This window comes from Silene latifolia, chromosome 6, assembly GCF_048544455.1.
Source record: "Silene latifolia isolate original U9 population chromosome 6, ASM4854445v1, whole genome shotgun sequence".
Lineage (NCBI taxonomy): Eukaryota > Viridiplantae > Streptophyta > Magnoliopsida > Caryophyllales > Caryophyllaceae > Silene > Silene latifolia.
The window spans coordinates 6603984-6618702 of record NC_133531.1 but is presented as its reverse complement, the minus strand read 5'-3'; the positions used below and the strand labels follow the sequence as shown (position 1 = coordinate 6618702).

The window sequence follows — 14719 nt, the reverse complement described above, 5'->3', positions numbered from 1 at the left end:
AAAACATTCCCTCTGGGCAGGCGTGCCCGTTAATAATTGCATCCACTTTCAGTCAATTTAACTGCCCTCACTCCTCTTTAATTTGGATTATTTTTTATTCTCTTGTCTTAACAATTGTCAATCTAACCAGTTGTATTTAAAGAATTTAAGGGTTGAAATGTTGAATACTTCTGTCGGAATGTGAACTCAATGAATATATACACTTTTTTTAATACGGAGTATTAGAATATTGTACTCCGTAGTCCGTAATGTACTTAATTCTGACCAAATTAAAAGTCACAAAGTGTGTAGCTTCATGAATCATGATGATGGAGAATTTCTTGTTCAGTGTTCTTTCACAAGTCAAAGAATGTCGATATATAAACTCCGGTTTTTTACGAGAAAAAAGAACATACATCGGATGTATTACCTTCAACTTTTTGTTTTTTTTATTATATATGTATTTTTTTTGAGCTTATTCCCTCAAACTTTATTTGTTTTTGATCATATATGTGTATTTTTTGAGCATATTAAAATTTATAAGTTAAATTTTAATATTTTTTCCGTCAAAACTCAAATTTAACTAAACTTATAGGAATATTTTTGAGTTTTATTGTAATTTTTTAGAGCATAATGTTTAAATGAATTAACTTCATAGTAAAACTCATAAACTTTAAAATAAAACTCAAAAACTTTATTAGAATGCTCATAAACTATAGAATTGGAGGTAATACATCAGATGTATAATCTTCTTACTGGTTTTTTACCTATGTTAAAAAAAAAACCTTCGTAAATACTCCCTAAATAATAGGGGATATAAATATATTTGTTGGGTGGTATTCCTTCTGTCCCATTTATTTGCTTACCGTTGATGACTGAGACGGAAAGAATAAATCGGTGTAAGACTAGGAACTCAACTAATTAAACACCAAATACACTAGTAAAACTTAGGATGGGTTTCTTTTAAGTATGACCCGCATAAAAGACGGGGGAGGAAAAGTGATGAAGACGGGAGGCGACAAGAGCCGACAAATTGTGGTTGGTGGGGTCCCTACAAAATTGAATGGTGAAGGAGGTGGAGAAAATATAGGGCGTAGTGGCGTACTGTCATCGTCCAAAGTTTCGACGTTGATGTTTGCCTTCTTTATATGTTTGTCACTACAATCAACTCCCGCCAATTTATATTCAGACAAATTAGACATGGTCGTCGTTTGATTTTTACAAATTGTCGTATAAAATAAATTGTTTTATTCGTAGTTGGTCTCTCTTAAAATGACTATATCCGTAATTTCGTGTTAACTTTGATCAAGTCCTAATCTATATAGATAGATGGGATAGGTTTTTGTCATCATCTAATAGGGCATTTTTTTTGTCCGTCTGAAATAAGAATTGTTTCGCATCTAAATCATGCTTTAAAAAAAAAAAATTATGGAAAAATCTCATTTCTTTCCTTATATAAGTAGATGGAGTTTGGAGGAATACTTTTAAAAAATTTTATTCCTTTAATAGTAAGGGAGTAAGGGGGATGACCCACTTGTCAAACAGTAACAACTAACAACCTAGGTTGCATGGACACTTCTCTTAATCAGCCGTCCCGTGTCCGACACCGTATCGGGCACCGACATTCATCGGACACACACCTAAACGTGTCGGACACCTATAAAGCCGTGTCTAACTTCCTACTTTTATTTGGCCACATGTCCGACGCGTGTCCTTGGTATTTTGACATTATTTGGGGCGAATGATGTTCTTTAGATGAAAAATGAGATATCCAAAGAGATTGATTAGAATATAGGTTTGGTTGGAAGTGAAAATGAGTTATATTCAAGGACAAATTTTACCTTTACATATTTAAATTTAATATCAAATATTTTTCCAAAAATAAAATCAAACGCTTATAACTAAAATATATATATTATTAAATTTAAATAACGTGTCTCGTGTCTTAAATTTCATGGGATACCATATCACGTGTCCGTGTCGTGTCCGTATCCGTGTCCGTGTCCGTTTTGGTGTTACCTAACTAACAACCACTGCAAGTGATCATCTTCTATACTTGGTATTTATAAAAAAAAAAAAAAAAAAAAAAAACTAAACAAATGATTGAAATAAAAAAAAAGTCAAATTTAAGAATTGAAATTGGGCTATTTTCTGTTTCAACCCATTTCGTATTATAAGTGGGTCTACGTTTAGTTTTTGGACTTTTAATACTACATAAATGAGACGGCCCAATACTTTAAGATTGGGTTTTAACAAGAGAAATGTAGCGAAATTACTCTGTGACGAGACCCTCCTTTTCATGCACGTCTAACTATCCTAATTCCTAAGCAATGACGCCAACTGAGAACATATGACCAGGTCGTAATTCTTTGTAGGGGTGTTCAGAATAAACTGAACCGCAATAATCGAACCGCAAAATTGAAAAACCGTCCATTTTTAAGGTTCGATTAACCGAAGCGGTTCGTTGAACCGAAGCGGTTCGTTGAACCGAACCGTTAACTTTATTATGGAAAAGGTTCGGTTAAGGTTCGCAATTTTAGATAACCGGTTAACCGCGAACCGAACCGTTTCACAAAAAATTAAAATATTATATAAAAAACTGTTCTTTCGTTTAATTTTCTTAGTGTATTCAAATTTAAAATTTATTAATGTGATTAATGCTAAAGTTTAGCTTATTAACTTTATTGTTGGGTATAATATATAATAAAAATTTAATTAAACTATTAGAATAAATTATCGAAAACTGAAAAAAAAAAGTAATATAGAACGATTAACGGTTAACCGGTAACCGAACCGCTAATAACCGTTTAAAGTGGTTAACCGAACCGTTTATAACCGTTTCTAACGGTGTGGTTTAGATTCGGAATTTTGCCGAACCGAACCGTGTGCGAACCGAATTAAATTAGAGGTTCGGTGAACCGAACCGCGAATGAACACCCCTAATTCTTTGAACTTGACAGCTTCATACTCCTAACTCTTAGGGCTTGCTTGGATTGAGGGTAATAGGAGGGGAATGAATATGGGAGTAATGTGTGAGGTGTATTTCTCATGTTTGGTATGCGGGTAATTATTCACCTCCTGGAATTGTTACCCTTGTGAAGGGGTAATACATTACCCACCCTCCCCCCTGGGTAATGATTAAAGGAATAAAAGATCTACTCAGTGATCATTACTCTTATGCCAAACATATCATCAAGGAACTCATTACCCCACTAATTAATTTCCCCAGTAATTATCGCCCAATAAAACTTACCCCCTTAATAATTCCATGGATTCCAGGAAAGCCCTTATAGTCGAAATTGTCAAAAAAAAAAAAATTATAGTTGTATTATTTACTCCATTTATCCCAATAAATAATTTATACTCCCTCAAATTTCCTATTATATTCCATCTTTCCTTTTTCACACAAATTTGATTATCTTCCCTCTTTCCTTTTTTTGGTAAGTTTCATTCATTTTTTATTAATTTCTCTCTCCTAAAAAATCAACAACTCTCATTACTTTCTCTATTCTTTATTCATCATTCATTCTTTATTATTTTATCTCACCTATAAATTTCACAACTTACAATAATTTATTCTACTTTATTCCTTCTTTCTTCCCCTTTCTTAATTTTTGTGCCCAAAAGAAAGGGGAAGATATAAGAAAATAGGAGGGAGTATTTGTTTTAATTTATGAGAAAAAAAAAGTAAGCGTTAACTATTGACTGAAACGGAGGAAGTAATGTACTTGTTGGCACTTGGCAACTTGATACCACCTATGTAATTGACTCATTGTGGTCAACTTGATACTCGTGATTTTTTGATTTTTCTATCTTTGAGTATGGGAAGAATCAAAATTACTCATATAGTAATATAGTATAACCATTTGTGCAACTTGGTTTCAATATCGTTTGAATAGTTTACGAGTTTCATCATCCACCACATCAATCTATATCGCACTCTACCGGTATATATTTAAGACTCAATCATGTCTTTATCTTTTAATAAGGCTCAACAATGTCACCACGCCATCCTTTATAAGTTAAGGCACAGTAGTGGCTTGGGTTATAATTTATAATCCAAGTCACTATTGTGCCTACCCCCGCTACTACCTACTGGCCCTTATCTGAATTCTAACCACAACTAAATTCATCCTATAATATCATATTTTAAAACAAAACAATATTATAAAAAAATCCAACATATCAAGACATATGATTTATCGTTAATCTGAGAATTCCGTATCACTGAATAGTCTCCGTGAACCTTAACACCCCCACACAAGTTGCAAACTTCAACTAATTTTATGTAAAACAGTTTTATATAAATTTCACCTAAAAAGAATCCGATCACAAAAAAATCATGCCTATATAAATAAAAAAGTAGTTATTTAATCAGCCGTTTTACATATATGTAAGACCGCCTTACACCAAACTTAACAACCTCTTCTCCCTCGCTTTCTCTCCCTAGACTTTTTCATGCATTTATTTCCTTTCTTCTTAATTTAATTTACTACGACGAACTCCTTAATCAATCACTAAGTCAATTAATTAACTAGTTGATTCAATTTAATTACTCTAAAATATCTCAACTAGTTAATTAATTCCCATTTATCCCTTCCAATTTCTGCATTTCCCCATTGTTCAAACTTCAAACTCCACTTTTTTGCTGTAAATCCCCAATTATCCTTTTGGGTGTTTGAATCTCTCTAGGTATGTTATTGATTTAATGATTCTTTTTATTCATATTTCCTTATATATCAATTTGCTTGTTTGTTACCCTCATTTTACGTCATTTCCATACGTTTGTTCAAATTACGTGCCATGAGTTTTGAATAAATGCATGAAACAACGGTGTAGTTAATTTCTCATGCAGTTATTGACCCATGACATACATAAATTATTGTTTTCTCTGTTTCATTTGATTGTATACGTTTTTTTCTAAATTCCCCTTGCATATATTTTTGAAAAACGCGTGCAATCAAATGGAATGGACGACGTAATTAAGTTAATTTAGCTTACCCCCTTTTGATTATTAGGGTATATGTGATGAAATTTTGAAGCTTTGTTATTAATTGTGTTTGGAATTTGGTTCAATTACATGAAATTGAGATATGTGTTGAACATGAGTTGAATTCTTTGCTATACCCTTCATCCCAATTATTTGTTTATCTTTGATTAAAATACCGCTCACAAAGAATAAAAAAAAGGTAAACAAATGATCGAGACATAGAAATTATGGTCAAATGAAGATGGGATTTTGTTGTTTATGTTGATAATTGAGGAAATTGGGTGTATTGTAGATTGTTGGATTGAAGAACATAGGAATTGTGATATATGGAAAGTCTAAGTGAAGAAGATGACCAATTCTTTGATACAAAGGAGTATGCTACCCCTGTCTCTGATTCAGGATCAGATGGGGTAGAGAATTCTGATTCCGAGTCACGGGTTGTTGAGGGTTTGAATCGTAGTAATTTAGGTTACGAGGTGTGGATCAAGAGCCCTGGAAGGATTCATGACCGCCGCCAGAACCTCTTGAAATTGATGGGTTTAGCTCAGAATGATGGGTTGGATGAAGTTGGGAGCGAGAGTCGTGACAAGTTTGGGGGAGAATTCGTGGGTAATAACAAAGTTAAGGAAATTAGAAGGCTAGTTTCGAGGTTGAGTTTTCGTGAGTTGAGGTCGTTGAGTAGTCATTCTTCAACATCTTGTTGCTCGAGTGATATACAAGACGTATTTGACATGACCATGGATGAAAATTTAGTCCCGAGGATTAGGAATTTGGAATGTGGAACGGAGTATGATGTTGATGAATATACACAAGACTGGTTGTTCGGAAGACTTAGAGAGGCGGGGCCTGATCAATCCATGAGTGGGGATGAATTTGAGAGGATTCTCGGTCAATCTGTATTAGGTCAAAGTGTATTGATACGAGATATTGGCATGACATCTAATAAGCCAGCAAGAAGCAAAAAAGTGAAGAAAGGGTTGTTGACAAGATTAGGTATCATGGCAAATGTTGCTGTTACAAAACAAGGTGATACCAATTACGTAGAAGATGATGGGATGCTACCGTCTTCAAGGGGTAAGACTCAAATTTCTAAGGTTCGTTCTTACAGGAAGCAATCCAAGGAATTTTCTGCACTTTATAAGGGGCAAGATATTGTTGCGCACGAGGGTGCTATCTTAACCATGAAGTTCAGTCCTGATGGTCAGCTTCTGGCTAGTGCCGGTGAAGATGAAATAGTCAGGATATGGCAAGTGATTGAGTCACACAGGTCGGATTTAGTTCATGTTCCTGATGCGGATAGTTCACATGTTTATTTTACGGCAAATCATCTTGGGGAGTTGGAACCAACGAGTGTCAATAAATTTAAAAAGAGCCGACTGAAAAGCTTAAGAAAATCAGAGGATTCTGCGTGCGTCATCTTTCCTTTGAATGTTTTCAAACTGGAAGAAAAGCCTCTTCATGAGTTTCAAGGCCATAGCGGTGAAGTCTTGGATCTTTCGTGGTCAAATAGTAAGGTTAGTGGCAACGGATAGGTGCTTAATATCGAGTTATGTGTATGACGGTCTCATATATACTCTCATTTGTGAGACCAACACAATTATTTATGTTTTCCCTGAGTAACATTTACTATATTGCCATCTGTGCAGTGTATATTGTCATCATCAGCGGACAAAACTGTTCGATTGTGGAGAGTAGGGTTCAACGAGTGCCTCCAAGTATTTTCCCACAATAATTTCGGTACTTTCTAATCGCTAAATTTCTTGAATTGATTTTCCACTGTTGTGCAGTATGTATCAGACATGAGCTTATATATGGTGTTATAATTTGCTCTTGAATCAGTCACTCGCGTTCAGTTTAATCCTGTTGACGAGAACTACTTCATCAGTGGTTCCGTTGATGGTAAAGTTCGTAGTTGGAGCATTTCTGGGTGTAAAGTTGTTGATTGGACAGATATAAAAGAGATAGTTACAGCTATTTGCTATAAGCCTGATGGAAAGGTTTGATATTTTTACGCTTGAGACCAACCCATTCATATATTTTAAACGAAGAACACATGAGAATTCACTTTGGTCTCACTTGAGAAACCGTCTCATATAAGACTTTCTAAAACTTGAGATGCTTTTGATGGTTTTGCAGGGGGCAATTATTGGTTCTATTGCAGGGGATTGCTACTTTTACGACACTTCAGGTAAAAAGATATCTTATATATTCTGAGTATACATACGTAAATTCTGAGTTCTTGGATTGCCGACTTAAGCTTATTTTGGAACCGAGGAATGTTTAATGATGTTCTTATTTCTAGTAGCACTTGTATGACATTTATGTTGAGAATTTAGTGTAGAATCGTTTGTATTCGCATGTTTCCATTTCTAGCTGAGCCAATGACTCATTATTCATTTGTTTCGGAATTATGGGGTGTTAAAGCGCAATGGCTCACTTAACTGTATGTACTTTTTAGCATGCAATAGTAGTTGTGTAGTAATCATCTGCACATCCCATCTGAAAAGTTAACTGCACCATTGTTACGGAGTATTATTCTTTGGTTGCTACGATAATGACAACTAATTCATCCGCTTTGTGTAGCATTAAAGCTGTATTGTTTTTGTGTCAGATAATCGTCTGCAAATGACTGATCAGACGTCTTTACAAGGTAAGAAGAAGACAGCTTGTAGAAGAATAACTGCGTTTCAGGTTGGTACTCTCTTTTGTATATATGTTATCGTTGGTTGCCAATTCGACTTCAATACTTTCTCTTAATTCAGAATGCTGATATTAATTTCTGATTTTGATGTCTAGTTTTCTGACGGCGATCCAACCAAGCTGATAGTCACCACTGCAGATTCACATGTTCAAATATTTCAAGGGGTTGATCTGATCTGTAAATATAAAGGTGGTGATTTCCTTGTCATTAATCTTTGTTGAATTTCCGAGTTATCCTTCGTCCAACAATTATTTTCCTAATTTGTCTGGCACAAAACTTTAGCCAAAATATTTTCCGAGTTAAAATTTTAGCCAAAATATTTATATTCCGACTTCTGTCTGTCTGCTTTTGGCCCTGCTCTCAGCTAGACCTGGCAAATGGGTCATTCGGGTCAGGTCAGGGCCGGGTCACTTCGGATCGGGTCATTTTGGGTCGTTTGGGTTATTTCGGGTCATGATTTTACCCTAATTAAGTCATTTCGAGTCATTTTGGTTCAATCGGGTCATTTCGGGTCACACAATTCGGGTCACTTTGGGTCAGCTCAATTTCGGGTCGGGTCATTTTCGGGTCAGTCTTATCGGGTCGGGTTAGTTTTGGCAGGTCTACTCTCAGCTTCACCAGTGGCGTCGAATGTTCAGGAAGTTGGTTTTCTCGTCCGACCTAGCTAAAAATCTGTCATTTATTATTTCAGGTCTCAGGAATGCAGGGAGCCAGATATCTCCATCATTCACATCAGATGGAGCCCATGTCGTCTCAGCTAGCGAGGATTCATTTATTTATATATGGGATAGTAGACGTGGACCGGTTTCCTCCCAAGTACAAAGCAAGATGTCCTGTGAGAGATTTTTCTCGAACAACGCCTCTCTCGCTATTCCATGGTGTGGAACCCCGTCTGAGAACGCTCTACCTTGTCTCTCTGCAACTTCTTCTGATCAAGATTCCGGCATAATGGTAATGTACAGTACAGAGAACGGGCAGGAATGCAACTCGCCCGTTTTAAATAGTCCACGCAATAGACCCATTTCTTTGGGTTTCTCAGACCCGTTTTCCAGAAAAGTCGCTACCTGGCCGGAGGAGAAGCTAATGACTAGCTCGAATTCGCTGAAAGTATCATCCACAACAACTAAGTCTGACTTCATGTTTCTGAAAACAGCTTGCCAGAATATGGCTGGGTCCACTCATGCTTGGGGTTCAGTCATTCTCTCAGCCGGTTGGGATGGTCGGATCCGGGTCTTTCAAAACTTCGGGTTACCCATTTATTCGTAAATTCACTTGCACATATAAATATCAAAAGGCTAAATTTTGGGTGATCAAAACGCCAACAAGGTTAATTGTTAATACGCGATGTTTTGGAGAATAAAGTAGCAACGACCAAAATAAAATAGTACTCGTAAAAATGAACTCTTCCTTAGAAAAGTCGATGTGAATTGGGCTAAATTATTTATGTTAATGTAACAAATTCGACGATTTCGTCTATGCCAATTTGGGTAGCCTTGAACTCTGTACGTTGAGAAGTTATAATCAAAGATTTTGTGTGATGTGAGCATATAATTGTACAATTATAATGATAGAATGCGACAAAACCAAATATTTTTTTTATTTTGATTTTTTTTAAATATTGGTTGACCTTTTATTGATTCGTCATCTGAAATATTAGAATTATTAGGTCGTGATGTAAATATATTTTTTTTTTTTATGAAATGAGATTCCATGAAAATGACTACAAAGATTCCATACGCACGTTTACCCACGTTTGTATATTAATCGTTAAGATCCACTGTCAATTTTTTCATCTATGTTACAATTTTTTTTTATATCTCCGATCAATAATAAAAATTTGGTAGCGAATTTCAAATTGAAGATACAATCGTTGTCGGTCCAAAGGCTATACTACCAGTTGTATTATAACTGATGATATAGTTTTAAGCTTTATAATATTGAGTAAAATTTATGAGCTTTGTTGAAAAGTTTATGTTCTTTACGTAAACATGAACCACAACATTCGACTATACCCTACTCTTACCGTCTTACGTAAACATGAAGCTCATAAACTTACAACATTTGCACTGGTATGGCTTTAGCAAGTACTCGCTCCCTCCGTATCACACCAAAGGTAACACTTATTATAAACGAACGTACCACACCAAAGGTAACATTCCTTATTTGGCCCACAACATTACCAAATTATCCTTATAACCATTTGATATTTACACAAAATGTCATTACATACCCCACCTACCAACCCACAATTAAACACCCAATTACATACCCCACCTATTTATTCCCTCTTTACCCTTACTTTTTCCACTTTTTCTTAAATATTCCAATTTTTCCCTACGTTACCTTTGGTGTGGTACGGAGGGAGTATTTCTGAATTTTGTTACCTTGCGGATCAGACCGGAATGTACTCGGTCCAAACTGGCAGGTCCGATTCGGTCCGATTTGCCGGTCCAAGCTACTTTTTGAACACCCCTACCTAACTATCACACATGTTAAACTTCGGAGCGACAACTATGATGAATGAAGTCGTTTCATACGTATATATGTATGTCCCGATAACTAAGCAAGGCGGAAGTTTGGTTTCTGCGAGGAAAAAATGAAAAAGTCGACAGATAAATCCATGTTCGATCATTAGGAGTATGTTAATTGTATAATCGTCCTATGGATTATGAATATAATTGATGCTTCCTTAAAAGACAGTGTCTCATATTCGATTACGAATTTTGAAAGTTATTACAATGACTATATCAATATATGATCTACAAATTACCATTCTAACTACTATTAATACTTCGTAATATAAAATTTTTAAAAAATTAGGCCATATTAAAAAAAATTAAAAAAAAAACTATTAAAAAACGATCATATAGTCATATAGACATCTTCATGGGTCTTTATTGGTTCTTTAGACGACATGCTTCGTCAATACATATATTTATTATTTATATACATATACATGATCATTCAACAAAAGAATCTTAATATTCAACTTTAATTTTATAATATGATCAATTACAAATTGAAAAATAAACCTTTTCACTACTGGAGTACTCCATATAATTTATAGTATGAACTATAAAAAAAACGCGTAAATCATCATATATTAGTAGACTACTAGTAATAATACGATATACTTAATACTTAATATATTAATTAAGTATGCGTTACATGTCCTAAAGATTTCGAACACAAGAAAAAGTAGCCTACTAGTATATTTATACACAAAAATACATAAAATTTTGACAATCACCATTGTTTTAGTTGAAGGAAACAAGGTTGTGATCATCTTTTGTGCTCTCTAAAATTTTTCTTCTGTCGGTATTTTTCAGACGGTAACTCACGCGTTTCTTGTAGTGTTCTCTCCATGCATGTAATTAGGGTTGTACCCTCTTTGCATGTTTAAGTTAAACTAGTAGATAGATAGCTAGAAAAGAGGAGAAAAATAAGTGAAGAAAATAATAATGGGAAGAGCTCCATGTTGTTCTAAAGTTGGTTTACATAGAGGTCCATGGAGTGCTATTGAAGATGCCTTACTAATTAAGTACATTCAAGCTCATGGTGAAGGTCAATGGAGATCTCTACCCAAAAATGCAGGTAAATAAACTCTCCATAATCTCTCATTATTATTGATCTATATGGTACATTAGCTTTTTTTTGTGTATTTGGTTTACATGAACATACATGCAAACAATAATATACAGTTGGTCTTCTGTAAGATTGTTGTATGATACTCTGTATCTTAACCATAACATATTGATACATTGATTATGCATGCAGGACTCCTAAGATGTGGAAAGAGTTGTCGACTGAGATGGATGAATTACCTAAGGCCCGATATCAAAAGAGGCAACTTTACTCAAGAAGAAGATGACCTTATTATAGGGTTGCATGCATCGTTAGGTAACCGTTGGTCTCATATAGCCGGAAGGTTACCAGGTCGTACAGACAACGAGATTAAGAATTATTGGAATACCTATCTTTCTAAGAGGGTTCGAGCCAATGAAAATGAGTCAAACACTCATAAAATACTGGCCGAACCCAAGTCCAAAACCCAAAGAAGAACGGAAAAAGCTAATCAAATCAAAGGTGTGGATGAAGGACTAGAGACCAAGATCCATTTACCCGAAACCGACTTGGTTAATTCAGCCATGGCTTCATTGACAAGAAATAGTAGCAATATGAGCTTTGAGACAAATGTAAGCACTAATACAATGTGTACAACTACAAGTGCATCTTCAAGTCAAAGTCAAAGTCAAACTCAGAGCTTAAACCAAGAAGTTATATTTGACCCGGATAACATCATATTGGATGATCCATGGTTGTCAAATGATGTTAAAATGGTTGAGGAAAACGGGTTCGATGATTATACAATGAAGATGGGATTATGTGGTGATTATGTTAACCTTGATATAATCCAATCACCTCATGATTATCATAATAATAAGCAATTTGAGGAGTTATATGAGGAGTATTTACATTTGATCAAGGATGATCATGGGCAAATTGGTAATGATAATGAGGAAGTCCTACTAGATTCATTCATTGAATCTTTTCTTATCTAATTTATAACTTCGTTTTTATTTTAGGTAAAAAGTTAGCGGTTTTACAATAATTTTCGTTTAAAACCAGCTTACAATTTTTGTCTTGATCTAGCGAATTTGATGTATGCAGTATGTGTGTTAGTGAGTTGTATTTACCGTATTAAATATCATGAAAAAAAACTGGTTCGAGAAAGTAAACATAAGAAGTATTTACATATGCAATTAACATTTTTACCGATTATAAATTTAAATAAAGATGTAAAAATATCGAGAATCTTTCTTTAATTAGCTTCTTATCGTGTGCCCTTAGGACACACGTTAGAAAAACCGTATAATATAATCAATATAGCGATTCAATGTTAAGCAACTTCCTATAGGATCCTAGGGAGGACCTAGATTTGCTTTTGAAGGCATCATCTAAAACTATGGCTCTGCTATTAAAGCCTAAAGAGTAAAGATGCATATATAATACACGCTACCAAGTGTAAATAGTTATTCCGTAATTAATAAGTGTAAACAACTAAATACATTTAAGCCAAGAAAAAAATGACAATGTTTTAGCAATAATGCCAATAAACTTTGTCATGTGATAAATGATAAAAAGTAAAAAGTGGCACATTGACAATTTTAATCTTTAACTCACTCTCGTCAAAATAATGGTGACAATTTAATCTTTAAACTTAACAGTATAAACATTTAAAAAATGCTAGATAAATCTAACAGCGCATCTAGTGTAGTGGTATCATAGTACCCTCCCACGGTACTGACCGGGGTTCGATTCCCCGGATGCGCACGTTTTTTTATTAGTCTCATACAAATTTTTAGTATGTGAATCAATGGCTGTGAAACAATACAAGCATGCTTCATTTTATAAACTCAGTTGTGACTTGTGTATGTGTGTATCTAAATCTATTTCGGCGAAAGAACAAATTGACGTAATGAGACTAAAATGGCTCTAATTTATTTCCAATTTCGCTAGATTTAAACACATTGTCCTAAATCGAAATCCGACAATTGGTAACAAGAACAACCTATTCCTAATAATTGTGACTAGTTGAGATCCCGTGCTAAAGCACGGTATTTGTAACAGTTAAATTAATTGAGTTTTACATAAATGAGTTATAGTTATGATAGTATGTTGTAATGTACTGATTATAATGTTAGTAAAATTATAAAAAAAAAAGTTTATTATTCAAAGGACTTTTAATAGAAAAAATTAGAATTATTGATTCTTACTCTTTATCCTTTATTAAGAACATCCCATATTAATAAGGATTAGTTAACTTTAAAAAAAAAAAAAAAATTTAGAAAAAAAAAAAACAAATAAAATTGAAACCTTATCAACTCCAACCATCAACTTAAAAACGAACAAATTAGTATACTACGGGTATATTAAGCGTGAATAATGGCAATGTTAAGCATATTTTTAGTTGCCATTTGATTTGATTGTAATATTTTATTCTGTGGATGCAATCTTTAGTCAATAAATTAAAAGTCTTTATTTTAATGTGGGCTCACCATATTTGTCAATCAATTGAGCGGGAAAATTATGAGCATCTCTTATTCTTTTAGTTTAGTGGGGATGGGAATGAAATAAAGACGTAAAAGCACATAACAACAGTAATGTCTACATGAGCTTGTAACTCGACATTTCAAAATACTTCGGATAAAATAAAGTTTCTAAATTTAGTCTTCAAAATTCGACACTATGCATGCCATAATTCTAGCCAACACTAATTTATTACTTGTATATGTTTTTTTTACAGTAATTATGTACGAGTAGTAATTTTCTAGGGTTTGTATCATTGCTAATCAATATAATCATGATTTAATTGCAAAATTGCTAACTCGAGTTTAAAAGTATGATTTCAATAAAAAGAATACCCCTAGCTAATATAAATATCCTAGGAAAATTACCTATCAATTCAATACCGTGTAAATTATTACTCAAAAAGAAAAATAATAACAAGTATCCGTTAATCCTTATTTTACTTGGATTAGGACTTGAATTTTCTCCACTAATTCTTTATTAGGAGTCTTTAATTAAAATTTCCTATAGTTAATAATCCTACTTCCTCATAAAATAGGAGATTTGATAAGTTCCGTCATCGGGCCTGGGCCACACCCGCATGAAGGAGAGAGAGTCCGGCTTATAAGTCCAAGGAGGTTCCATCCCAAAACCAATTGGCAATGGGTGGAGTAACTCCTTGGTTTATATGATAGACAACTCTCTCCTCTTTTTCCGATGTGGGATACTCACATGTGCCTTTTTATCATGGGTGAGCTGTATCTTGACACTCCCCCTCACATGTGAGGTCCCTGTTCCGGCAGATTGGATCTTTTTTAAGTCTTTTGTCCAACTGCAATTTTTCTGACCCAGTTTTTCTTTTTCTATTTTTCATGCCCAGGTCTTTGTTTTAGTTTTTTTTCGACCATGGGCTCTGATACCATGATAAGTTCCGTTATCGGGCCTGGGCCGCACCCGCATGGAGGAGAGAGAGTCCGCCT

General features: G+C 34.4%; 2 protein-coding genes and 1 non-coding gene across 3 annotated transcripts; all 3 read left to right on the top strand.

The window, feature by feature from the left end:
* Window positions 1-4356: 4356 nt before the first annotated feature.
* LOC141586186 (uncharacterized) lies at window positions 4357-9215 on the top strand. The gene is made up of 8 exons (XM_074407333.1): window positions 4357-4671; window positions 5262-6483; window positions 6616-6706; window positions 6809-6966; window positions 7106-7157; window positions 7581-7660; window positions 7766-7859; window positions 8362-9215. Exons 2-8 carry the CDS (start codon window positions 5296-5298, stop codon window positions 8934-8936), a joined length of 2238 nt encoding a protein of 745 aa, XP_074263434.1. The 5' UTR covers window positions 4357-4671; window positions 5262-5295; the 3' UTR covers window positions 8937-9215.
* Window positions 9216-11046: 1831 nt separating this feature from the next.
* On the top strand, window positions 11047-12439 carry LOC141586172 (uncharacterized). Its single transcript, XM_074407309.1, has 2 exons — window positions 11047-11264; window positions 11448-12439. Exons 1-2 carry the CDS (start codon window positions 11132-11134, stop codon window positions 12230-12232), a joined length of 918 nt encoding a protein of 305 aa, XP_074263410.1. The 5' UTR covers window positions 11047-11131; the 3' UTR covers window positions 12233-12439.
* A 494-nt stretch (window positions 12440-12933) lies between these two features.
* Window positions 12934-13004, top strand: TRNAG-CCC (transfer RNA glycine (anticodon CCC)). Its single transcript has one exon. It is a non-coding gene; the product is annotated as a tRNA-Gly (tRNA).
* The last annotated feature ends 1715 nt before the right edge of the window (window positions 13005-14719 follow it).

What these genes read in the sequence shown, in the direction of transcription:
- LOC141586186 (XM_074407333.1), top strand. Translation starts at nt 5,296, where the DNA reads ATGGAAAGTCTAAGTGAAGAAGATGACCAATTCTTTGATACAAAGGAG. An exon ending in TTTCGTGGTCAAATAGTAAG is followed by an intron (nt 6,484 to 6,615) that starts GTTAGTGGCAAC and finishes CCATCTGTGCAG; the next exon opens with TGTATATTGTCATCATCAGC. An exon ending in CTACTTTTACGACACTTCAG is followed by an intron (nt 7,158 to 7,580) that starts GTAAAAAGATAT and finishes TTTTTGTGTCAG; the next exon opens with ATAATCGTCTGCAAATGACT.
- LOC141586172 (XM_074407309.1), top strand. Translation starts at nt 11,132, where the DNA reads ATGGGAAGAGCTCCATGTTGTTCTAAAGTTGGTTTACATAGAGGTCCA. An exon ending in ATCTCTACCCAAAAATGCAG is followed by an intron (nt 11,265 to 11,447) that starts GTAAATAAACTC and finishes TTATGCATGCAG; the next exon opens with GACTCCTAAGATGTGGAAAG.